The 27,679-nt window shown below is 37.3% G+C and overlaps 1 protein-coding gene across 2 annotated transcripts; it reads left to right on the top strand.

Moving 5' to 3' along the window:
- Positions 1 to 327: 327 nt before the first annotated feature.
- Positions 328 to 27,679, top strand: adipor2 (adiponectin receptor 2). 2 transcript variants are annotated; one of them, XM_067391579.1, is made up of 9 exons: positions 368 to 455; positions 1,109 to 1,146; positions 10,005 to 10,290; positions 22,221 to 22,370; positions 24,172 to 24,343; positions 25,173 to 25,359; positions 25,743 to 25,930; positions 26,298 to 26,491; positions 26,591 to 27,679. In XM_067391579.1, exons 3-9 carry the CDS (start codon positions 10,243 to 10,245, stop codon positions 26,717 to 26,719), a joined length of 1,068 nt encoding a protein of 355 aa, XP_067247680.1. In that variant the 5' UTR covers positions 368 to 455; positions 1,109 to 1,146; positions 10,005 to 10,242; the 3' UTR covers positions 26,720 to 27,679. The 2 variants fall into 2 exon arrangements, with proteins under 2 accessions (XP_067247679.1, XP_067247680.1); XM_067391578.1 differs by lacking the exon at positions 1,109 to 1,146 and having other exon boundaries at positions 328 to 455.

The raw sequence follows: 27,679 nt of genomic DNA, 5'->3' as shown, positions 1-27,679 counted from the left end.
ATACTATAGTCCATCAACATGGATTTTTCAATTATTTATTTGTAAACTACATTTGGTCCCTCCCCAGTCTTATTAATATTTAATATTATGTCCTATTTTAACGAACATAAGTTATTATTAAAGTAGTTAATATTAAAACATAAAATATCATTTTAAATAAAAAAAAAAATACTGTGAGCGTGAACTTAAACGAAACAAATAATCACGAATCCCACAAACAAGTAACCTGTGGACTACAAATCCCGTCAAACCCGTCATCCTGAAACTCGTTCACGAGACCGCATGGGCGCATTCTGATTGGCCTCTCTTCCTCACGCGAGGGACGTCACATTGATACGCAACAATATCCAGAAAATCCAGCCAGCTCGAGTCAGTCAAGTCAGTCCACTGGAACGACAGCTCCACTCCGACAAAAACACTCTTGAAGGACACCCGCTCGTCGCTTACACAAACAGGTGAGCAAATACCTGACACCCACATGTAGTCGTTAGAGTATATTTGAAGGTGTTCTGACTGTATTTTTTGCGTTATTTAAGTTGTTTGTGTCAGTATTGCTAGCTGACTAGCTCCCTTTGCTACGCTGCCTGAAACGGTTCGTCTGTTGTTGTTCAGCTTCTTTTTTTCTTCTTTTTTTTAAACGGAAATTTGAATTTAAATCATTTAACAGACCGGAATATGACCATGGACGCGTCTTAAAGCTTATAAAGAGCGTGACGAACGTCTAAATCCCGTGTATTAGTCACTTTCAGACTTGTTTGTGTCAGTCTTTGAGAGGTGAGCGTGACCACTAATGAGGCTTTTGTTTGGAGTTTACATCTTTCTGTCTTGTATTATACTCAGTTTGTATGCTTATAAAGAGTTCTGGTCGAGTTTCACGTTCTTACTAGAGAGATGACAATAGAAGATGATGTTTTTGTTTGGGTTGTAAACAAAACCGCTTCAATTTAAAGGGACCGTTCACCAAAATGAAACATTCTGTCACTCGTCCTGCATAAATATGTTATGCAGGATGACAATCTCAAACACCGTATGTTTTTCCAACACTGAGAAAGTGAATGCTGGTGATTGATGCTGTCACCCTGCCTAAGATCTACATTTGTGTTTTAAGGAAGACAGAAAGTCATAGGAGTTTGGAATAACATGAGGGTGAGTAAATGATGACAGAATTGTACTTTTTGGGTGGGCTTAACCTTTTTAATAATTAGAACTGGTAGAGGTCAAATGATGACGAACATAAGTGGAGGCACTTTCGGTATACTGACAGTGGGGAAAAAATAGTTAAAAATCATGCCAGATGATGTCTATGTTAAGCATCAAAGTGTGAAAGTGTTTTGACAGCTCACTGCTGATCTTATTGACTTGTCATCACCACGGGTGTTTCTGACCTAGTTTTTGCCTGCCTCCCATGAGTACACAAAGTTCTTCTTGTCTTTTGACTTTTTTTTTTTTTTTTTTTTAGGAGGATAAATTCCCTCAGTCCATTTCATTATTTCAGATCCACTTCAATGTCATATGCCGTTCAGTCATATACGGGCTGCCAGAGATGGTAGACATTAATCAGTTTGACCGAGAAAATTTTATGGACTTAACTGAAATTTGTTCTTTTCATCTTTAATTGGTTATTATTATTATTATTATTACATATAATACATCACACACTATTATGGTATTGAAGTAACTTATATTGTTTGAATATTTTCTCAAAATTTTAAATAACCGCATTTTCAAGCGATATAACAATTTGACATAAAAGCAGATTAAAGACCGTCTTGTTCACAAAACAACCTTCTGATAATAAATTTTTGATGTTTTTATTGTTGTAGTGAGATAATCATCTAGTTATTATTGTCAAAAACAGAAATAAATTGAATTAAAATCAGTTTTGCACATATGTTTTTGGCCGTGTAAACATTAAAAAAAAATTGTCTGTATTGTATTGGTCATAAAAAAAAAATAATAATTTGATCTCTACTGTTGCAACCAGTGCATTGTTATTTTTAATACATCTCCCTAACTGTCTGGTTTTTTTAGGTTTTTTTTGTGTAATAAGTTGAGGCCCTGTGTGTCACACTTTGGATATGTGTTCCAGGACAGCTAGTCATCTTAAAATAAATTGGTTATCATGGGACCGAAATCTTGCTCCAAGCCAGTTGTACTTTTATATAACTGGCAGCTCCTCTCCCAAAGCAAAGATCATGCATGGGACGAATGCTAAATATAATAGTGTAGTGATCTCCACTACTACAAAGTGCATTAGGTTTTTTTGGTTGTTGGCAAGGGCCTCCAAATCGTGTCACGTTGGCTATAAATAAAGCCTCTGCTTGTCAAAGCTGCCTGCTATCAGGTAAGCGTTTTAGACCAAACACTTGCCATTTCAAATTGACAAATTGAAAAGCACTCTTTACTGTCATCTTATTGGCAATCACTGCATATTACGTCCGTGTGCCTCACTTTAAATGTGAACACACACACATATGCACCGATCATAATTTTTAAAAAAAAATTTTTGTCTTTAAGCTTCAAATTTTTGTTTGAAATTGGAGGCAGCCACTGCATTTTAATCACGATCCAAACAAAGATGCATACATGTAACGCATAGTTGTTTTTTATTTAAAGTAGATTGTATAATTTCAAGATTTAAAGCAAAAACGGTCTGACTTTAGCTTTTTGAAATTATGCTACATTAAAAAAAAAAAAGCAGACCGACTGAATAAAAATGTAAATTCAATCTCTGTCAGTAGATGGTGCTTATGAAACGGCAGCAATATAGCTTTTTCCTTGTTACTTATGAAGGTAAGAGGAAAAGAAAGTGCCATCTCAACTTCTCTGGAGACAGTCCGTTCCCTTCAGTGATACATTCGTATAAACCCCCAATCCCAATTCAATATTTATATTTTTCTTCCAATAAAGCGGTGAGTGGGGGGGCCTTTTAAATCGCTTACAGTGTGTGTCCACTGCCACAGACGGAGTGTTTTCAATTAATGAACTGAAAACGCTCTGCTCCGCGCCAGTGGACATGCACCATTATATATGCCCATGGGGCCATGCACATTTTACTTTCGCTTTTAAATTAGTGCCAATTCAGGTTGCTTGAAGGGTGGGTTCATTTATTATTATTCATGAAGAACACAACAACAAAACAGCACAATGGCAAACTCGCTTAAATAGGCACTTCTACATTTCACTTTGAAAACAAATGTTCCGCCATCGTCTTGTCAGTCAGGAGTGACGCGAAACAGGCAAAGTGAGGCGAAATCTGACTCCTGCTGCTGATCTGTGCTGCGACTTTTGAATTGAGCAAACGAATTTCGTTTTTTATTGTAGTGTCTGTTCCTTAAATGAACTAAATGATTTTAATAACAATAAAAAATCAAAACGATTGTGGGGGACGTTACTGCGGTGCGCAAGTGATGTAACTGGTGTTGCAGCTGAACACCGGTAACACCAACTATCGCAGCAGGCCTAGTAGAGACTGACCTATTCATTATAATTTATTTTGTTTTATTTATTTTTAATGACAGATGTGTCCAATACCTGTTGTACCAGTTTAATGTTGTTTTCTGATTTTCTCACTAATAACAATAAACTATTATATAAACAATTTTATATATTATTATACTATATACTATTATTATGCCATTATTTTTACTCAATTTTTTGTTTAGTGTGTAAAAAGTTGAGCTGCAAACAATACATGCCTTTTAAAACTGGTGGTGTTGCATGCTTTTTATTTTCAGAGTTCAGTTTATTGCTATACACCAATAACCTATTAAGGGGAACATGTTCATGTCGGTCAAACCGATTATCAGTCCCTCTCTATTATAGTGTCAGCAGTAGTTGTGGGCCTCTGCAGTGTGAAAAAGGCACCTTATCAGAGAGGCTGATTGTGTGCCATTGATTGACAAAGCAAATATCTTTAAAATGGCAGGGGAACTGCTCAGCTCCTGAAAATCTTCATTGATTTGGTTTGCCGTGTAGGTATGAGGCCATAAACTGTTTAAAACCGAAATACGGTGCGCTGTACAGTACATCTTCATGTCATTCCTCAATTCCCATAATCTGAACAAGGTGGGATGACGTTGCCAAGACGACAGTCTCCTCTGGCTCATCCTGTTTGTGTAGATAATATACTGGAAAGCTCCTCAGTAATCCATGTCATTTTGCCTTAGTTTATTCATTGTGACACCAGCAGTTTCTTTAGCCCATTATGGTAAATTGGAGGTTTAGGCAAAGTGCTCAGTTTGACCTTGGTCACACTGGTTTGCACATGAGCTGGGCCTGTGTCGAAGCAAATGAAGCATTTGACACACTGGTATGTCTTTGGCACATGGTGTGGTGTGAAGGACAGGTTAACCTCTCTCTGCGTCATGACTTGTTATTATTCAGTGTCAGCTTATGATGCACTAAAAATTACTGTCTGAAACCTAAAATATTTTGGTCTGATTTAGCATCGGTGAGGGTAAAGGGCTGATGTGGATTCTATATTTTTAAACTCTGATGAATATCTATATAACATGTTTTTCATGTTCCCCTCTGAATCATCATTGAATCGTGAGGCAAGTGAAGATTCACACCTCTAATATATATTAGAAGTTTTGGATTTTCCTCTTCACTCTCTCACAAAGGGCCTCTTCCTCTTTGAAAGAAGTTCAGTGCTGCGCTGGTGGTCAGCCCTGGTCTCATGACCAACAGACGGCACACAAAGGCACCTCTAACCCCTCTGTTTTGCGCTCTTACCCGGTCACATGACACACACACACCCCCAAAGACTGGCTCCAACAACTGCTTTTGTTTGGGTTTGTCCATTCTCTCACTTGTTTTTGTTTAGACATTTTTTTCCCTTCGTTCTGTAATCCTCAGGAAAATCAGATGTTGTAGCTGTGTATTTATGCGTCTCGTAGGGACATGTTAGTTGGCTCCAGTGTGGTCTACTCTTTGAATATGGCTGCAGGGTGTCATTGAACACAATGTACATTTCTGTTGTACAGTATTAAAATAATAAAGATTTGTTTATGTTCTCTCTCTCACTTTCTGAAAGTCAGAATTGGGCTTCCCACAGTCATGGAAATATCGGAGAATTTTAAAATTGATTTCCAGCCCTGGATCTTTATTAAATCTTTATTTTCTTTTATATATATTTTTTATTTTATATTTAGTAATATTTAATAATATATTATTAAATATTATTATATTTAAATATTATTATATTTATATATTAATTAATTACATTATTTAATTTTTATATATATATATATATATATATATATATATATATAAGTTCTATATTATAATATATGAACTTAATAGCTCTTTGAGTGCAGTCACTATAAAATTTTAATTAATTTAAATGTATTTATTCACACATTGATGAAACACTAGATTGAAGTTTTCTGCGATTGGTAGGTTTAGGGGTTGGGTTAGGGGACAGAATATACAATTTGTACAGTTTAAATCATTATGTCCCCATAAAACATGAAAACCTAACGTGTGTGTGTATTAGATATTATTAACATAAATGTAACTTGTGTACTATTATTAAACACATGCAATTCTCAGAAGCAGTCACTACACAAAATCTGAGTCACATTAATGTAATCATCATAGATGTGATTCACATGGTTGGCAAAGCTCTCTGGTGTTCCTGAGGTTCATCTGCTGCCAAAACATAAAAAGCTACACTAAAAAATGCTGGGTTAAAAACAACCCAAGTTGGGTTGAAAATGGACAAACCCAGCGATTGGGTTGTTTTAACCCAGCGGTTGGGTTAAATGTTTGCCCAACCTGCTGGGTAGTTTTATTTAAACCAACTATTGTTTAAAAATGGCTATATGGCTAGCTTAAAATGAACCCAAAATAGTTGGGAAATGAAAAACCATATAAATTTAATAGTTTAATAGTTTATTAATATAGATTTATTAATAAGCAATTTAATAAATGTTTATTGTTTAATAATTATTCATTGAACATTAATAAATGTTCATTTCCAACATACTTTGGGTTAATTTTAATTAAGCAATACAGTAACTTTTAAATAGTTGAGTTAAATAAAACTACCCAGCAGGTTGGGCAAACATTTAACCCTACTGCTGGGTTAAAACAACCCAATTGCTGGGTTTGTCCATTTTCAACCCAACTTGGGTTGTTTTTAACCCAGCATTTTTTTAAATTCCATGACTCACAACTTCTACTTTGAATTTCTGCATGTGTGACTTTCTGTAAACTGAGAGGTGGATCCAGTATAGCTTTTCATGAGTCAAGCGTAATGCAAGCATTTCTCTGTCCAATTTAGTCAGTCATCTTAGTAGCACACGCGATGGTATAGCGTGCAGCATGTCTTGCCAAGTACTTCTGTAGATGTCTGTCTTGGTCTCTTCCTTACAGCGTAAAAGTGACTCATTTCCTTCATGCTCACATTTGAACAACAGCCGATGCCACAAAGTACATCCAGAGTCAAGTCCTTCCTATAGAAGTTATGTAGCCCCGCCCCTTTTTAGCACTGTGGTTGTTGTGTTCTGTCTTCCGGTTTCTATTTCCATCGCATGAAGGTAAGCTCTTACGGATTTATGAATGAACTGCTTGTTTTAAAAGGGACCTATAATGCCCCTTTTACAAGATGTAATATAAGTCTCTGGTGTCCCCAGAATGTGTCTGAAGTTTCAGCTCAAAATACCTCACAGATCATTTATTATAGCTTGTCAAATTTGCCCCTGTTTGGGTGTGAGCAAAAACATGCAATTTTTGTGTTTGTCCCTTTAAATGCAAATGAGCTGCTGCTCCCGGCCCACTTTCCAGAAGAGGGCGGAGCTTTAACAGCTCATGCTTCGGTTGCTCAACAACAACAAAGCTGGAGAATCTCACGCAGCCAAAATGAGGATTGTCAGTAACGGTGTTCAGCCTTACATTGTTCAAACTGGAGTCGACACTGATGGAGAGACTCCTTAAGAAGTTACAACTTTTAGAATGAAACTGGACATTTCTGAATGGTTAGTGGATAAATTTATGTAGTTGCTGTGGAGTTGATCAACTCATTAACTAGCATGTGTCGTCATGTTAATCTTTTGTGCAAATCCAGCATTGAATTGACCCTCGTTTGTGAAGCAGTCCAGCATAAAATGACGGCATGGTAACAACACTCTACTACAACAACTCTTCCTCTTCTCTAAAGCAGCCCAACATGGCCTCACCCCCTTTGTTATGTGTTCCCGGGTGCAGGGTTTATGTAAATTTTATGGTTGGCGATGTCACTAAACTCCTTGTAGTCCCTACCAGCCAATTGTTGTACTCCTTAAAAAGCGATTTCTGTAAAAGAAAACTCTCTTTACATTGAACTTTGAGTGTTGTAACTTTGCAGATGTCGTTTATGCTCAAACAGCAACATTACACACTAACTAAAGTTAAAAAAGTGAAATCATAATCAACCACCCCTTTAAAATATTCCTGTTCTACTGACATTTATGACACAAGCTTCAAACATTACAGTGCTCTTGATAACTTTTGTTAACTCTACAAGAAGTAAATCCACTTCACCAGCTAATTACTCATTGACGGCGATGCCATAGAAATATGCAGATCTACAGCAAAAGCAGAAGTTCAAACACAAAATTCTAAAGATAGCAGTGTGCTTGTTTCTCTGATGCAGGTCTGTTGGCCTGTCCCCTTTTCTAGAGAGCTTTCCAAGAGTCAGAGGGTACAGGCCTTTTAGGTTCTGTAGAAGGTACACTGGATCTAAGAGTTGTAGAAAGAGCGAGATGTATCAGTGACACTCTGTCAGGTGCTTTTTGACAGTTCTTGCCGTACCAAAGCACAGTGTGTGAAGACTGCTGCCCTTCGGGAATGAAACTTGTTTTTGCAGATATGGAATTGCTGACAAATTCTTGAGCTGTGACAATTTAAAGCTGAAAACACAGAAAAGTCAGCTGGCAGTTGGTCAGCTGTGTGAGTGGCAAAAGAAAATCAATTTCAGATGTCATTTTCTTTTTTTCCTGTACTCCCTGGTAAGCACTTTCACTGACTGGTGTCTCAATTGATTTATTTCTTTCTCTGTTTTGTTTCTGCGGGAAAAAGTCTTAGCTACACAATGGAAATTGACTACCTGCTTCTTTGGAAGTGTATTTTGGTCATGAATATTGTCATTGATTTCTGTGCAAATGTTTAAACTTTGTTCCTAAGAATTCTTTGTTGACTTTGCATTGCACAAAAATCCAATCCAAATTTTTTTATATCCAGGCTTTAGGACTGACTGGCTGCAATATAATTTTGCAAGTGATGAAATCAGATCTGTTTGTTCAGATGGTGTAATCAGTATCCAGTGTATCTATGTCAATCGTTATAGTATAGATGTAAGTGTCAGCATGATGCCAAGAAACTTTCTCATACAGCAACTGCTCACATCTATCAAGATGACTCGCTGCGGTGCTGAACTCAGACTGAGCTTCGGTCTGTTTGTACGTATTTCAAAAATCATTTTAATCTCTTTTCAAACCACTTGTATGCAGGTTTAAACATCAGATACCATGTTTTTTTGATGTTCAGATTGCAAAAAACAGTCAGATAACATGATAAATTGATTTTGTGCACTTTCAAGACTCGACAGCTGTAGGATTGCATGAAAATATGACACTCATGTGGGAGTTAAATGATGCCAGAGACTTGAAACAGGCATTTATTAAGTGAACATAATGAATGAGCTGATAATTAACTGATAATATCTTGTCACCTCCTCTCCACCCTCTGAATGGATGGATAAATGTATAGAGACATTCAAACTGTTTGTATCAGATTTCTCCCCTTGGCACAAAACTCGTGCACAGTAGTCCAAGGGAGCAAGAGGGGTCAATTTCACACTCCTACTGTGTCACATGATACCGAAGCAGTTGAAGTGACACCAGAGAGTGCTGAACTTGAGAAGAAAAGGGCATCTTCATGTTTTTGCCAAACTGGACACAGACCGCCGTGCAGTTAGAGTTTCTAGCTGAATCTGATTTCCTGGCTTGTGAACAGACAGCTGTTGCCACACTTTTGATTTACAAAAGGAGTAAAACTCTAAGCAGACAGATGCTGTCAGTTTCACAGCTGTGACTGTGAAGCATCTTGCTTCTGTGAGCTTGGCAGACTGCTCAAGGCTTGCAGCTGATATCAACTCAAATTAAACGCACTTCAGACTGGCAGAGAGCGTTTGAAGGAGAGGGCTGCTTTCAGTCATGCTGAAGTTGTGACGTAATAACCAAGCTAATCTATTTGGATGCAGATTGCTTGGAGATCCTGATTTGCCTTAAAACATTCCCTTTTTATCATATAATGCCGAAGCTTTGGGCACTAAATTAGCTCCCTGACATGATTTAAGATATGTAGTGACACTGAACCTCAGCTGACCAGTTTTAACTCAAGTGCCCTTGTGTGGTGCAAGTACCCTGGCTAGACCGTGCGGGTTGCAACATTGGATTAAGGGTTTATCGGTTCTTGTGCAGACTCTTTCGACAAACCCCAATATGTACTAATAGGCAGAATCATTGATTTCAAAATGTGTTGTGAAACAGGATTTATGAACTACTTTGTAGTTTCATCTATATAAAGCCCATTGAGCCATTATCCTTTTATGTAATTAACCAGATACATAACGTCTCAATCATTTTGGTTATGCTTCGCTGTTGCAGTCACATCTGATGCCATCTGACCCATACTTTTAGCAAGGAGAAGTAAATGGGCCTTAAAAGATTAGTTCACTCCTGAATTAAAATTTCCTGAATTTACTCACCTCCATGTGAGACACCTTTTCTCCTCAACAAGAAATCTCGTCACATTTTAACCTCGTGAGATCTTGTGGCACAATCTTGTCACACCCCTGGTTTATAGGTTTAGTTTTTCTGAATGTATGATGCTAGACTATAGTAAAGTAGTGAGTTTCTTTGTTTTTCAAAGAGTCCCTAAAACTTTTGAATGGTAGTGGTAAAATCCCCTAAGCTTCTCACTTAGATATTTAATGTTATTTCTTATGTCTTCACCAGGTCTAGCAACGAGTCTCGTGTTCTGCTGTGAATTCACGGAGGACAGTTTTGGAGTCGAGCGTCCTCTCGGTCCAGTGTGGTCCAGCAGTATTAAGAGCGAGCAGAAGCAACAGGAAGCAAGCTGGACGGAGGGGAGGCGAGGGAGGACAAGGGCGCCGCCTTTGTCCTGAGACACAGAGTCTGCACCAGCAGTGATATCGACCCCACCCACACATCCAACTCAGATGACCAGGACACCATGAGTCCTAGTGCAGATCACAGATCGGACGACCCTGCACAGAACGGGGTAAGTGCAGCTCGCAGAGGCCATACTATATATTAACAATAAACTGAAATATCAGCTTTTATCAGACTTTGGCATTGATATAAACAGTGTTGGGTAACGCATTACAAGTAACTTAAGTAATCAGATTACGTTTTCAAGTAACTAGTAAAGTTACACCTTACTTTTTCAGAGAAATAAAGTGCAGAGGTGTTGTGTGTGCTGTGGAAACATGATGGTTTTTGTAGTTCTAGACTAAATGTGAACATGCATTTATTATCTCACTTGCACGAAAACATTCAGTATTCCTCAAAATGAATAAAAACAGTGAAATGCAGTCTCAGAATTTTATGCAAACCTTTAATTAACTATATTAAATTACATAAATTTACTTTTAAAAGTAATGCATAGCAATATTACAAAAAAATACATTATTTTTTTGTAATATTGCTATGCATTACTTTTAAAAGTAACTTTCTACAACACTGGATATAAAAACGATGATTACTACTATATGTATTGTATGTATTGGTAGCATAATAAAACAAAAAGCTGTGAGAGGCAGTGCATTATAATGAATTCAATATAAGTTAAGGGGTGTTGTTAGGCATAATGCAAAGTGTCGTGCATAAAACTCCCTTAACCTTGGTAAAATCACAGAACACAAAATCACTTGGAACACCCAGATTTTAGTGTTTTCCATAAGTATGATCAAATACACTAATGTTCAATAAATGATATATTAATAGTAATAAGCAATTCCTCTGACAAGTAATACAGTTCATTATCCTAACTAATCATTTTAATGTTTTGTAGCAATTCGACACATTAAGAATTAGTTTGAGTAGTCACAGGTGTTTTTGTGTAGGCTGTTTCATAGCAGAGTTTAGACCTCAAACTTTCAGTTTTATAAAGGTTTATAAACCGCAGACTGCACTCAGTCTATACTGAAAGACAAGAAAATCTGTATTTCAGCCACATTAAAGTGCATGTATTTAGAAGTATGGGATCACAGGTAGCTTATAATGGTCGCTTATAAATAATTCTCACTCAATAAGATAAGTGCACTCACTTGAGAACTCAATGGACTGTTTATAAAAGCTAATGAACTATTAATGAATGCTTTACAATGACTGCACACACACACTAATTTGCATCTGCAGTCCATTATGGCCCCAGAGAACAGCCGATTCATCATTTGAGGTGTGGCGTATAGGAAAACTGCATATGGATCATGTACTGGTGTTATTTGTTTTTGTGAGCAATAATTACTTGTCGCAGTCCAATATAGACTGAGAGTCTATTACTCTCAGAGGAGTCCGTACGGGCTCAGAAGATTGGCGAGAGGAATATGCTTGGGGAGAAAAAGACTGTGAACGAGCTTGATACTGCTTGTTTATATTACTTGCTTGGTTTTGAATAATTCTTATCCACATCTCTACATTAGCTTCATGTTACACTGCTATGCAGATAGCTGTAACAGTGTTAGCAGGTTTAGAGAGGACTCTTTTTGTATTTGCATGAGCTGTTGCTTTCTGTTATTTGCATGCATCCAACACAAACGCACACAATGGTTGTGTATTGTGTAATCTGACTCGGGCAACGTTTGTGCCAGTCATTGTGAGCCACGTGTCTGGCTTGTGGCGTGGTGTGGTCAGACAGGGCAGGTGTAAAACTATCCCATCCCCAGAAGGGAGTAGACGCCCCACTGGCTTTTTGGGTTAAGGTAGATCCACGACAACAAGGCCAAGCTGATGAAATTTTAAACAGGCCTTAGGACACAGTAATAGACACTGTTCTGTTCTATTTATTTTGCATCATGTTTCTGGTAGACGAGGTTAAATTTTTGTCTGCATAGTGCATACACTATTTAGGACTCTCATTTTTGTGCAACTAAGAGAAATTGGTGTTAAATTTAATGAGGGTTTCATTGAACCAAACATCCATCTATACACAGAAAATAAAATTTAATAAAACTGATTCTTGGAGTATGTTTTTACAAGAAAATACTATTTCAGATTTTCTAGTTGCAGTTTTTCTTTGTAATTGTTTCTGCAATTTATGATCAATTTCTGAGTGAAAATTATGGATTTTATAATTATAAGAAGTGTATAAGAAGTTAGCATGTTTTTTTTATTTTTTTATTTGAATTAAGTTGAATATGTCTTAGCTGTTCACACTGGATGCATTCCAACTCTCCATTCTGGACTATTTATTTATTTAATATATTTTTTAATGTAAAAATGTGCTAGAGGAACATCTTTTGCTTTTACTGGACCAATCAGATGAATTTTCAGGTGGGATAAGTATATTTACAAATAGGATATTGGGTTTAGTTAAAAAAAAAAAAGGAAAATGGTTCTTTAATATCTTTACTTTTCACCAGGAAAATAGCCAGAGAAGTTGGCATGGTGTTAAACAAACAAACAAACAAACAGCATGCATAGGAGTTCATATACATATTAATGCACCTTATGTTCAATTCTGCCTTGCTGTTTTAACGCTAGAATTTGTCCTGTGTTTGCATATTCTATAGAAATAGTCCTTTTATATGGTTTACATTTTGACTTAATGCTGAAAAACATGCTTTAACATTGAGTGCATTGGACCATACATTGAGCCCATCTCTTCTGCTTATCAAAGCATGCACTGAAGCTCACTACACTAGTACACATAAACCTGTTAACTTGATTATAGGTCATAGAACAACAGCCAAACACACCTGCCTTCATGTAAGGCAGAAAGATACTGGGATGATGTTTGATGTAAAGCTACAGTGCATCATGTTAGGGTTGCATTGAAAAATGTATTTTTAGGTAGTATTGTTCTTAATGGGGGGTGATATGATAAGTTTGCGTTATTCTCCTTGGTTGTCCAAAGGTACCAGGTTGTTTTCCTCCAATCCGCAGCTCTGCCTTGGTGCTATGGCAACAGTGTAGTTGGATGATTGGTTTTTGTATGGTAACAGCAGGAAGACTGGAAATCTATCGGCTCCACAAGGTCGATTTTTAACCAGGAACTACTTAATTCTGTTGATTGGAAGACTAAGTCAACTTTTTTTTTTTTTCTATTAATGGAAGTTAAGTTGAACATTCATCACTGTAATCACTTGTATGTGATGATGTCATTTATGATCTCATGCCAGAGTTTGCACTCCGCCATCTGGTGAACTAAAACGATTAACCCTTCAGATGACTAACCCTGATAACGGTCTCGCCGTACAGTCAGAACTTCCCCTGGTGCTTCCCAGGTTGTGGTATTTCTGTGGTACAGCTTGTTCTTCTTTCTAATCAGAGACACGTAATTTGTTTTACCATCAACGTGTAGCCTGATTGCAGTTACATTTCTGAGGAAACCAATGAGGAAGGAGTACATTAGTAAAATGATCCCAATTAAAATCTGAATATCTGGAAATCCCATGGGCTTGGAAATCTGTAAACATTCTCAAACTATTGAGTTCCTCAATAATAATTGTATTTGTTATGGAAGTTTTGGTAACCGAAGTAACCAGTGCTATTGTAATTAGTTTGATCATTCCCATGTTTCTCTTTCTGGAACTCAGGAAGGGAGACGTTTTTGGATAAAGAGCTTTATTAATTCCAGCTTCCTGTCCCTAAGGATTTGCCAAAGTTGAAAAATCTGTTTTTGTGTTTTGTTTTTGTGCATACGAAGCGAGAGTTTGAGTTGATTTGAGTCAGCGTCACATGCATGCGGCAACACTGGTGCTGGGGTTAGTCTGTATAAAGGTCAGTTCCTGATTGTGCAAGAAACTGTGGTTTCACTGTGCCGAACATGTGATGTATATTGTGGAAGGGAGAGGGCTAAAGATGGGAGGAGGAGTAAGAAGAATGGATGGCCAGGGGTCTGCCAACTCTGTGGTCTTGAACATGTGGCCTTAAGGGTTCAGTGTGGTGAGCAGGGTGACAGAACAGCACAAATAGTAGGATTCTTAGTGAGCGAAGATGGAGTAGGCAAAAAAGTAGTCCTATGGGATATCGTCTCCCTGGACAGGTGGCTGAAAGTTACAATCTTGCTCCCATAGGGGTTTTTTTCTAAATGGTGCTGTTTACAGTGACCTGAGGGCATAAGCCCTGGGTATACTTTGGGTTTTTTAATGCATATGCTAGCGTATACACACAGCCTTGTAAAGTTTACTTCACTTGACTTGTACGCGTACACAAGCGTTTGACGCATAAGCAGTTTTGAGCAATATCTCGCCACGAGTTACAACCCATGTAAATATATTTGTTTTGTTTCATGCTAAAGTTGTACAAATGAGGGTACTTTCTAACCTCTAACAATCTGTCGTCTATATAGGACTCCATTGTCGCTGTAGCTTGCATGCGTTCCAGTCTGTTCTGTTTATACAGGTTTGCTTCAACTACCTTGTGAATCAACGCCCCCAGAGCACAGTTGCCACCTTGTGGATAAACTAATTACTGCAAAAAAAATAAATTAATTAAATTATCTTACAAAATATCTCACTATCGCGCACTGTACGCTGAACCTTGCGTATGCATAAAAAGTGAAGTATACTTTGGATGATAGATGGCAAAAAAATTGTGTATATGCAGACTGTGGATTGTTAGCTTTGTGAGTATCCAGGCAGTGTATATAACGTCAGTCTTACTGTGACAAAGGTTGTCTATGACTAGCATTTAAAGAAGCTAATAGAGGAAAATATGGCTTGAAATGAAAACCTTTAAACACAAGCCAACAATCTGTTGTTGTTCTCTGTACACCCAGTCATGTTGTATATTTTTGTGCTAGCCTGAAATGATTGTTATCAGTCGCAAGTAGTGCTGGTTAAACCTGCTTGACTGGAATGCATTGTGCTTTCAGGGGAACCAAGGACAAATATGTTGTTTTGCAGGACAAATCTGTATATGTTGGTGCAATGTGATTCTGTACAAAGAGGGAAATGCACTAAACATGTGGCTGTGGACTTGAGAAGGTTGTGCAATCACAAGTCCTGGAGCGCACATGCAATCTTATCAGTAGATTTTACTCAACGTTCAGTTCTGTTGATCATGACTGACCTTCAAACCCTTGTCAATGCGGAGATTTGGGACAGCTCTATCAGGAGGAGGACTTTCACTTTAAAAATTACACTGATGTTCAAAATTTGGGGTTTGATAAGAAATAATACTTTTATTAAAGCTGCAGTATGTAACTTTAGGCACTCTAGTGGTTAATAAACAAAACTGCATGCGTCTTGCAGAAGAACATTGTAGCCGGAGCTACTTCTCTCTGTTTATGTCTATGATGGGTAGGGCTGCATGATTAATCGAAATTAAACCGAAATCACAATTTGGCTTAGTGCAATTATGAAATTGCAAAGGCTACGATTTTTAATGATATAAATATGTACATGGCATGTTAGTGAAGAGTGGCTTTGTGATCAGTAGTAAATGACACTCCATTTGAAAAAGCAACACAACAAACCTTTCAAGCATGAGAAGCGTTTATGTACTGCTTGTCCAACATTTAATAATGTATTTTTACTCAACTCACTTCATAACATCAGTCGAGTGTTTGTTTAATCAAAGCGTTGTCATTTTTTTATTGTTACAACGTTAGTATGATGTCCATAGGGGATTTCCTGAAACGACATGGATTATATTACTTCTGCAAAGTAAATTTGGTGTATCTGCTCAAGGGCACCCTCCGGCGTCCAGTATGAAATGGAAATGTTTAGCGCCAAGTAATGCTCACTCCATCCTATACTTGGTTAAAATAGGAAAAATAAGGAAAACATATAATCAGTGTTTTTCTCCAGTGTACAGTATTTTTTTTTCTTTTCTTCATCATTTAGCGATGATGATGGTAATAATGATGATCATTATTAGTCAAATTTATTAGCACAAAATTTTGGGCCAAATAGTGCAGATTTCCATGTGTTTAGCATCTGACCATTTCTTAGCTTATTGAATGTACATACACTTTGGAGGAACGAGAGGGAAATTAAATAACTTACCCATGTAATAAAACGTTCAGAGATACGTAGGTGTTGTTACTGAACTGTAGTAGCCTCTGAACTGTACTAAACGAGACTCGTGGCCCTCCCGCCGAGGATATGCCATTCCAGAGGCCTGCAACAGGATGTTCCCAGCATTCCAGGAATTGAAATGCACATGATCATATTCTTACCAACCCCGTGCTCCTGTTCCAAACTTTTGCTGATGTTATTTTTCACCAAACACGTTCCTCTGTCTCAAAATATCTCACAAGGTCTTTCAAAGTCACCTTTGAGTGCTGTGCATATGTGCTACATTATTTTTATATTCCCCATGATGAGATGCCAGCATGCTTGGCATAAATATTTTGACTGTCTTCACGCGGCAATAGTCTGTATATTGAAATTTTAGCGGCATTTACCATCATGTCTGTTTACACTGTTGACTTAATGAGGTAAATTAATGATGGAACATACCTTTACATGAACCTTCACACCATGTCCTCACCAGGCATGATGTCTTAAAGCAAAATAAATAAATAAATTACAGCAAAGCAGTTGTTTTAAGATATTTCTTTTGTGTTTTTGAGGACAGTTGGAGCTTGGCCCTTCTCTGTTGCTCACATGATCTGGCTCTAATCTGACTTCCAGACGTGGGCTGGAGTACAGTATGACCTGACATGACCTCTCTCAAATCTCAGACGAGACCACAGAGATGACACCGATCCCTGCTGGCCTCCTGCAGAGACCCCATGTGTCCGACTTTCATACCGAAAATACACAATCTTGCATTCATTCCTGTTCTGTATTTTGAAGTGTATGTTGTTTAACAACAAGGGTCAGAGAGACCTGGAAAATGGTAATGTTAAATTAAATTACTATTTTTTTTTGGTCCAAGAAACCTTGACTAACATTTGGACACTTCTCTGTTTGCTTGCATTCAGCAACTGTTCTGCAAGTTTAGCCACTGATTCATCTTGACGTTACATGCTGCTTTTTATTTTCACCATATGTGGTCTCTTGTTTCTCATCAGTGAAGGAAAAACATCACTTAAACAAAGCTTTTAAGATGTTGGCCATGTTCTTAGGTAGCAGGTGGCGGGGGTATTACAGCCGAGTCATGCTAAAACCAGCAAATCAGACAGACTGCATGTCATTTTAAGCTTAGGCGAACATACTGAAGAGTTCAAGTGCTCTCGAGTACAATGTTGCATTGAAACATTTAGTATTTATTTTTTATTTTTTCCCCTCCCATTGGGCTCCAACCTACATGGTGGTTTTATGAGGTGTAGAGCCATTTTTTTTTTTCTCCGTATTTACTCTCCCTCTATTCTTTACACAGACCCATACAGGTTGTCCCAGCTGTGTCCCCAGCAAACAAGCAATGTTTTTTCCCCTCTCCCTGGCAGGGAAGTGATGATCTCTAGAGAGGGTCATTATATCCAACCAATCAGTGCACGCGGTGAGCATAATGCTGCACATCTCAATTACTCTAGGATTAAGGCTGGGTGGGATGACCAAAATCTTAAATTACAGCACAAGTAATTTTATATCACCGTATATATCATAATATATATATATATATATATATAATATTTTTTATGTTCAATAATAAATAAAAATAATTTAAATAACCATGTGGTAATGCCTATGTTTGGACAATCCAGAGAATTTTATATATAATATAATATATAATATAATATATATAATATATAATATATAATATATAATATAATATATAATATAATATATAATATAATATATAATATAATATATAAAATTCTCTGGATTGTCCAAACATAGGCATTACCACATGGTTATTTAATATTTAAATAATTTTTCTTAAATGTACTATTTTAGTTCAATCATGTTTTTTTTTATTTATTAATTTATTAAATTTATTTTTTATATATATATATATATATATACACACAAAATAATAAATAAAAAAAACATTATTGAACTAAAATATAGTACATTAATTCTATTGTAATAATAGTAATTTATTATTATTATTATTGTAAAATGTTCATTTTTGACTGACATGCGATGAGCACCAGAGGGTCAAAGTGTATACAGTTATAGCCCTATATGGGAAAGTGTTGACTTTTGTTGAAAGCTGAAAATTACATAACCACCTCTAATATTGTGGTAGCATGTGTCATGATGACAAATTTGATCTGATATGAAGACTTGCTATTTCCTTTATTCTGCACAAGAGTATGAGTTCACGCATGCCTTTCTGAGGTGTGCACATCACCATGTTTTGCAGGCTTACTTGGTATTGTTTTTTTGTGGGTGTGTTATAAGTTTTCCTTTAGTGACCTAAGATGAAAACCATATCTGAGGAGTTCATATTATTTCACACCCTGCCATACAGAACATACTCAAACTGGAAATGCAGCAGCTCACAAAGATGAGATTGTCAAGGAATCTTTAGCAGTATCTACAACTCATTTTTCTCGTTGTTTTTTTTTTTATAGGCCTTTTAAGCCCAGTGAGAGCTCCTTTTTTAGGCATAAAGTACCCTAACAGGAACACTTGCTCTCTGTTCCACACGTTCACAGGAAGCAAGAGTGGTATATTTGTCAGAGCTATGAATAGCATCCTTGATTATTTTCTGATTTAAAGCATTAAGGCGAAAAACTGACAGACACCACATGTTTAATATGCACATGCACTCTTGTAATGAGAGCGAACCGAACACTGTCACACTTACAGAACGCTGTCTTGCTGGCAGGCATCAGAAGTAGGTTATTCATGCATTATAGATCCCGTTCTGGTTCTGCTTGGCGGCTCTTCTTGACAAGAAATACACACTGTTAGTTGGTCGGCCTTTTAACCATGACCTCTCTGTTCACAGGTTTACAAGTGTCCTAGATTTCACATGTTAGAAAGATGGTTTGTCACATGAAAATACATTTGGGACTCTTAGAAGTCTGTACTGCAGTGACCTTTGACCCTTAGATATGGCTCAGGTATCTTCTTTACAGAGACTTGGCAGTGGAATTTGTTTTTATTATTACTTTTATTATTGTTATTGTTATTATTATTATTTTATTTTTTATTTATTTATTTTTATTCAACTGAACATAAACCTAATTTAAACTGATGCCTTTCAGCACACCAGTCTTCATAGTTAAATTAAATGAAAGGTAATATTTTATTATAATGATAATTTAATTCTGATAATTGATTTATAATAAAAAATTATTAATAAAACTGTTATTTATAACATGACATTTATAACATTTGTATTCAAAAGTTAATATCAAAAATAAAATTAAAATGTATAATTAAACATCTTAATATTAAAATATAAAATTATATTTTTTCTGTTTTTATACTTTTATTCTATAAGTAGTTTTATTTGTATTTTCTTGTTATTATTTTAATTGATGTCACACATTTGATCCTTTCATCAATTCTCTATTTCAGGTTTTTTGAACTTTGTAGGCTTGTGCTGTGTGCTGAAATGCCTCGTTTGATGCAAAAATGCAGTTCGTCTTTCTGCTAATCTGGTGATGTTGAATAGCTAAACTCAAGGCTGAATAAGTTTAGAAACCATTGAAGTGTCTATTTATGGACCTGCCTTGAAGCGCTGCTGGGCTAAAGCAAAAAGTAGGTGCAAGAACACACGGTGCCTGTTTCTGATTTTATTGACTGACTACACCTAATTACAGAGTGAAAAATGTGGTTCAGATGCGTTTGCTGTTGAGTCTTCTGTCATCTGTATGCGTTTACACTGTCAAAATGGAACGCACTGCAGTAGGACCCCTGCTGGCTGTCCACTGGAAGTGACGCTGACGCTCAAGCGCAGGGCCTTCAAGGTCATCTGTGGCCATGCCTCTGCTCTAGTCATACCTTATTCTGTTGAGGACACCCTCCAGCTGTGTGCGTGTGTTTCAGTATCAGCTGAAGGAAAGGGGAGGGGGCTGTTCACAAAGCTGCTAGGGAATTAGTACAACGCTAATGCCACGTCAGCGCTGATTATAGAGATGCTGATTGTCCCACTGCCCAAGTCTGATCTGCTTAAGAGAGGCTTGTTAACCTGTGCTACTAAACAACACCTCGCACTTTCACCCTCTGCAAGCCTTTCTCCTTCTATCTAATCTGTTTGTTCAGCAGTTTGGGACGCCTCCTTTTGCCGCAGATTTGCTACAAGGCAAAGCCGACTCTAGGAACACACACGTTTGTTTCACTATATTAGTGAGGACATTGCATAGACTTCCATTGATTTTTACATCAGGTTGATGATATTTTCAATGGCCTAACCCAACCAAAACTCTAGATTTAAATAAAAACATATATGTTTTGACTGATTTTATAAGACTTTTTAACTAGTGTGGACCAGTAAAATGTCCTCACTAGTTGGTTGTCATGATATTTCGCTATGTAATTGAGGACATTTGGCCCTCACAAGTATAGCCAAACCTGTGTGTGTTTGTTTGTGTATATCTGAGCCGTGGCAGTACCTGAGAGAATGTTTTCACCCTGATATTGCTAATAGTTTCTCTTAGAGATGTTTGGATACGCACCCTAGTGTGTTCAACGTTGTATGTTTGATAGATGGGGCTTGTATGTGTGTTGATTGTTGGTATAAGCACACGCTGTGCACAGAGATAAATTGGAGCGAGTCAGCAGGGCTTTGTTTTTAACACACAAAGCACTGAGAACATGCCATAAGCAAGGTCGTACCAATCAATGCAGTATTAATTAAATAGAGTGTGTGTGCGTTAGAGAGAGTACTTAAATGACCTTTTTATATGTGCTCTGAGTGACCCCCTATGTGATGTCTGGGTTGACTGGGTGTTTGGGTCAGGATGGTTGACTAGTCCTCTAACAATTGAGGTTTGAGCAGTGGGTTTCTAGATTTTAGTGCTGTCAATCAATTAAAAAATTAACTAATCACATTTTTCTTTAATTAATCACTATTAATAACATTGAAGGTTTTTATATTGTCGTAATCTCACAGTTACTCTCCAAATTAATGTAGAAACAACTTAAAGACAGTGTTTTTTAAATATTTGTTTAATGGCATCTTTTTATGAGAAGTTCTGTATCACTGACACTAATACTCGTACTGATGTCTCCTATGAAAATTATTTTTTAAACATTAATTTATAGACATTAGGCTTTTAAAACATAACTTTTAATTCAACTTAAAATAATCTTCACATAAACCCATTATAATAAATGTCATATTTACCTGTGGCCTTCAGCTGTCTAACAGGAAATGTACAGAAATTGAATAAATTAATCTTTATTAAAGCTACAATTTTCTCTGTTACCTTTGATTAACATTAATGTCAGACATCACAGCAACTGTTTTATTAGGCTGCTGTCACTTCAAGGGCTGCTGCTGCCAAACATGACGCGGATCTGACGCACATCTCATTTTCTCACAACTCTTAAAGTTCATTTATTATGTTATTTAACTCATTTAAGACTGCTCTTATGATGATACTTAACAAAACAGGCATTTTTTCATAATTCACTGTTATTGTTTGTTCAGGGGCGAAAGCGAACTCGATACTGGCGTGAATCTTTCTCTGCACACGAGTTGTGTGTTTGTCACATGACATGACATTCACAGACAGCGCATTCTCGTTTGCCTCGTGAATGGTTTAAAAGCATTTGCGTGAATAAGAGTGTGATCATATAATGTGATACTTGCCAAATTATGACGGGGAAAAAAATGGAAGCTGCGTTAAATATTTTTAAAGCGTTAAACTGAGAAAATCAATTGCATGCATTAAGGCGTTAATTTTGACAACACTACTAGATTTTTCATTTTTTTTTAAAGTACACTTATTTAATATTTAAATTCTTTAATATTTTAGTGCACTATTTATAAAGATGCATCTTCACCAAGAGTATTATATGCTAAAAATGTACCTAAATTAATTCTCAGTATTATATTTGACCATTGCCTGAAATGAAAGATAGAAACAAAATAAACTCTAAAACCTGACTTGTGTGTGTTTTGTGTTTTCAGTGCCTTCTTTCAAGGAGGGTGATACATGAAAAGGAGGAAGAAACAACAGAAAGAGAAGAGGAAGATGAGGAGGAAGAGAAGAGCTCTGACGAAGGCCTTCTGCTACAGGCACACCACGCCATGGAGAGGATGGAGGAGTTTGTGCACAAGGTCAGAATCTCTTCCGTTCATCTCTCACACACATCAACTTCACAGCTGAGACCCAGCTCACACACCATAAACACAGATGAGCATTATCATTGAGTTTGGTGAGATTAAACAGATGACATCAAAGCACCTGACACGAGCCGAGTGCTCACAGCTGCTTTTGCACGAACATGCCACAGTCTATCAATACGGAAAACATCCCTGCCAAACCAGACGCCCATCTCCTGGCTCCAGCAGCCTCCCATCTCAATCTTGTATTCAGAGACTGCCATATGCAGAGGAACAGGAACTGAAAGCCGTCCTTTGTAGCATGTGCTGTGCCCTATAAACCAGATCAAGTTTAGTTTGCTTTTTGAGCCCCTTCTGCTTTAATGGCTCTTTCCTTCCTCTCTCCCTCTGGGGAAGAAGCCAAAGCTCTCTATGTCGGAGAGCAAACACAGTGTAAGATCCAATCAGTGCCATTCACTATCAGCACTCAGGAGTCTTGAAAGGAACACTTCTAGGAACGCAGACTTTGAGAACACATCTTGACAGATGACCATAAGGCTCTTCATGGAGTGTCAATCAAACAACCTGACCTAGATTCATTTGTTTTGTTTTACTCCGTTAAAAGAGCTAAGAACACTTCTCAGCAGATACAGCATGTTCAGAATGTAGATGTCAGCCCTCGGCTGTAGTCACTGCCTGTGCTGCACTTCTAGGTGTAATCCTGTGGTCACGCCTGTGACTGGTATGATTGCACAGGAGTGGTTTTTGTCAGTCTTGTCTTGGCAGAACGAAACTTCGAAACTAATGCTGCTTCTCAGCAGCGTCACCACAGCTGGTAAAGAGAAGCTGGGCAACCTAGTTTTATGAAAACCACACAAGGAAAAAAAAATCCAGATACCATTTAAAAAAAATATTCACTTTCAGTTCTAGAGGACTATAAAATAAGATTTTGTTTCCTCTTTTGGATTTAAAAAGTGCAGGTTGGGTGAGAAGAGAGTTAACTGTTCAACGTAACAGTACTTTTCAGTCTTAGAAACATTCTACACATGTGCATCTGGAAATTATGGGTTAAGACATTGTTGTACTTCATGTGTGCTTCTATGTTACTTAAAGGGTTACTTCATCCAAAAATGAAAATTACCCCATGATTTACTCACCCTCAAGCCATCCTAGGTGTTTATGACTATCTTCTTTCAGATGAACACAATCGGAGATATATTTTAAAATCTCCTGGCTCTTCCAAGCGTACAGCCATCTGCTGGAAGCTAGTTATTAAAGTTTATAAAGTTTTAAATATGGATATTTTCTTACACAACCCCATCGCTTCACTTCAGAAGGCCTTTATTAACCCCATGGAGCCATATGGATTATTTTTATGATGGATAGATGCACTTTATAGGCTTCAAAATCTTAGGATGGCTTGAGGGTGAATAAATCATGGGATAATTTTAATTTTTGGATCCCTTTAAGCAGTAATTAGACTTGGTAGTTGAGGGAGCCAATAGACTTATAATCAAATGTATTTAAATGGCTTGTGTACCTCTGTAGAGTATTTCTGGTTCTGTGTAATTTTTGCTTGCCCCATAACTCATAATTACTGTAATGCTTATCTCTTGCTCTTGTCCTCTCTCACATACATGCATAAACCGTATAATTACTTTCTGAAGTTAAATGAGGACTTTCCTCATGCCAACCAGTAATGCTGACCTGAGCTTAGCATAATGACATGTCAAAGAGTAGCCTGATATGTCATCTTTTTAAAACTGCAGGGTTGCTTTTGAGAGCTTACAGTGATGCTTTTAATTTTGTGTCTTAGATGTGGGAGGGCAGATGGCGTGTCATCCCTCATGACGTCCTCCCTGATTGGCTGAAGGATAATGACTTCCTGTTGCATGGGCATCGGCCACCCATGCCTTCCTTCAGAGCCTGTTTCAAGAGCATCTTCAGAATCCACACCGAAACGGGCAACATTTGGACACATCTTCTGGGTACACAAAAAACAATTTATTTACTTTATTATTATTATTCTATTTTTTTTTTTTTTTTTACTCATTACTTACTCAGACTATGCTGAAAGTGAGCGCTTAACTGTGCTGATGTATTTTTATTTAATTTAAATGTAATTTTATTTAATTTACTTAATTTATATATACACGCTTACATAATTTATTATAATTATATATAATATATTACATATATATTTTAATTATAATATTATATATTTTTTTATATTAATTATATCATTTGTTATATAAATATATAAAAAACTAATATGTATATTATAATATAGAATTTATTTACATATTTTAAATGGAAATATATAATATAATATAATATAATATAATTTCCATTTTTTATACATCAGCACAGTAAGCATTCCCTTTCAGCCTAGTCTGACTCTGTGCTGCCACCTAGAGAAATGTGGGCATGCTTCACACAGCATGGGGAAATGTAGGGGAAGGGCGTAGGGTCATTCTAAACATAATAGACTCTTGACCTAAATAATGGTATTGATCATGGGGTGAGATGGTAATGTGCAGCTATTGATCTTCTACACCTTTGGACTCGTGGTATGACTGAGCCGTAATAGACAAAGGAGATGTTTGATGTTGGTCTACTAGTAATCGCTAAGCTTTTTCATCTGCTTTGAGTTCAGTTCGATTTTACTCTTTGTACTTTAATACATTTATTGATTCATAGTATTGACCTGTAGCGGGGAGGGGACTCAGCATAACTTTATTAATTATATAATTAATGTCAACACGCTTATCTGCACATGGATCTTACACTAACCAGTATTTCTCTTGTGTCTTTAAGGCTGCCTGTTCTTTCTCTGTCTGGGCATCGTGTACATGTTCAGACCCAATATGTCGTTTGTGGCACCTTTCCAAGAGAAGATCGTCATCGGCATGTTCTTCCTGGGGGCCATTCTCTGTCTCTCCTTCTCCTGGCTCTTTCACACAGTTTACTGCCACTCGGAGGGGGTGTCCCGCGTCTTCTCAAAGTAAGCACTCCTTACTCCTTACTAATCCTTATTATAGGGTCCCCACAGTCATGAAAACCAGAAATTATCAAGGAAGGACTGTGGAGCTGTGGGTAACACTTAATAATATTTTGTAGTTTAATATTAGTTGATGCACTTTATTTCATTTATTAATCATGGCTAATATTATTTTTATAGTTCATTTTAGTCCATAATGCACCACTAATGTTTATATATGTGATTTTAATGTTAAAAATAGTATATGTAAAGATGAAACTGAACCATGATTATTTCTGTAAAAAAAAAAAAATCGTTAATGAAGGTTAATAATGGAAGTTCAGTATGTTTGTCATATATATGAATGAATCTCTCAGCCTCCTCTTTCTCGTTCACTCATATCACAGGTTAGACTATTCAGGCATCGCATTCCTGATCATGGGCAGTTTTGTACCGTGGCTGTATTACTCCTTCTACTGCTCCCCTCAGCCCTGTTTCATATACCTGATAGTGGTGTGTATCCTGGGGATCGCTGCCATCACAGTTTCACAGTGTGATTTCTTCGCCACGCCACAGTACCGCGGAGTCAGAGCCGGTAAGATGCAGTCTCATTCTGTTTCTCCTTTTTCTGCCAAGTTCTGCTTGTACTTGGTTCTTAATGAGTGTTAAAAAGGTTAGTTCACCCAAAAAAATTCTGTCATTACTCACCCTTATGTTTCAAAATCATTTATGAAATCTAAGCGCCTTCTGTCCCTCCATAGATGGATTAGTTTTCCCATCTCTTTATGAAGCATCAAAGTGTCAGTTGCGTAGCTGTCTATGGAGGGACAGAAAGCTCTCATATTTCATCCAAAATTAATGACAAATTTCATTTTTGGGTGAACTGACCCTTTAATCTTGGAGTTCTAAAAGTTTCTAATAATGCAATATAATGAATTCCTGGCCTGTCCTGTGTGTCTCAGGTGTGTTTGTGGGTCTGGGCCTCAGTGGAGTCGTTCCCACGCTGCACTTTATGATCACAGAGGGCTTCCTGAGGGCCACCACCATGGGTCAGATGGGCTGGCTGTTCCTCATGGCCGTCCTGTACATCACCGGAGCCTGCCTGTATGCCGCGCGCATACCAGAGAGATTCTTCCCTGGCAAATGTGACATCTGGGTGAGTCGATGTCCCTGAAAGTCATACACAAGAGTTCATGATCCAAACTGAATGCCTTAAAATCTAATCCATACCTTGTTGTTATTTTGTCTTCTGCAGTTCCACTCCCATCAGCTGTTCCATATCCTGGTGGTGGCAGGTGCGTTTGTGCACTTCCACGGCGTGTCCAACCTGCAGGAGTTTCGCTACACAGCCGGCGGAGGCTGTGCGGAAGAGGGGTCCGTGTGAGACTTTTGTCCTGCGGTGCTTGAAACGCACCACTAGAGGGAGACAATGCTCCTCTTACCTTTGCCGCCAATAACAGCTCTGTTCCTCCTGCCCATGAGGGGCAAACCTAAGAGGACAGCACTGATTGACAAAGTTACCCACCTTTTATTATTATTACTATTATTACTATTATTATTATTATTTCTCTTTCCGTTATTGATTGTTCTCTATTTTGCCCCCTTAAATAAAATGCATCATGGGATAAGGTGGACACAGGATGAGGATGGCAATTTGTGATTCCTATGATCATACATTTAGGAAGAGGAGACTTTCTTTTCGCTTGGTCTATTGCTGTTTTTTCTTTGTACAAGAAAAAAGCATTGAACAGACAAAACTGAAAAAAACAAACAAAAAAACAAAACCTCATGTGTGAACGTTTCTTGGGGTGGGCAGTTAGCCATTTTAAACTTTTTCATGTAAATAAGATTTCTAAAATTTGGGTTATATAGATTTGTACGAAAATAAAGTTATAAAATGTTTTTAAAAAATACATCATTATATCATTATATTGTTTGTTTGGCGGAGGGAAAAGAGAGAATGTGTTATTCCAGGGAAAGAGAGCAGATCAAGAAAAAGACACTGTTTAAGTGGACAGATGAAGTCTCAGGCGGAAGTGGCCTTCCAGATGTCTCAGTGTGCTGTTATCCTAAGCACAGCTGGTAAAAGCTATATATATATAAAAAAAACGCACCTGTAGGACAGAAGAACGCCTTGCACCCGATGGAGCCGCCAGGATTCATATCTCTGTCAGTGCGGTTTTCTTTAACACACAGAAGGCCAGTTTTCCATCTTTAGATACTTTCTCTCTTTCTCTCTATGTTCTGTTTGTTCTCGTTTTATTCATCTTTGTGGATGTTGATTCAACCTGGTTTGAAAAAAAAAAAAAAAAAATGAGACTTGCTGTTGCGAAGTACACAAAAT

This window comes from Chanodichthys erythropterus, chromosome 8 (genome assembly GCF_024489055.1).
Source record: "Chanodichthys erythropterus isolate Z2021 chromosome 8, ASM2448905v1, whole genome shotgun sequence".
Classification (NCBI taxonomy): domain Eukaryota; kingdom Metazoa; phylum Chordata; class Actinopteri; order Cypriniformes; family Xenocyprididae; genus Chanodichthys; species Chanodichthys erythropterus.
The sequence above is the reverse complement of the archived record's forward strand: the minus strand, read 5'-3'. Positions and strand labels throughout refer to the sequence as shown.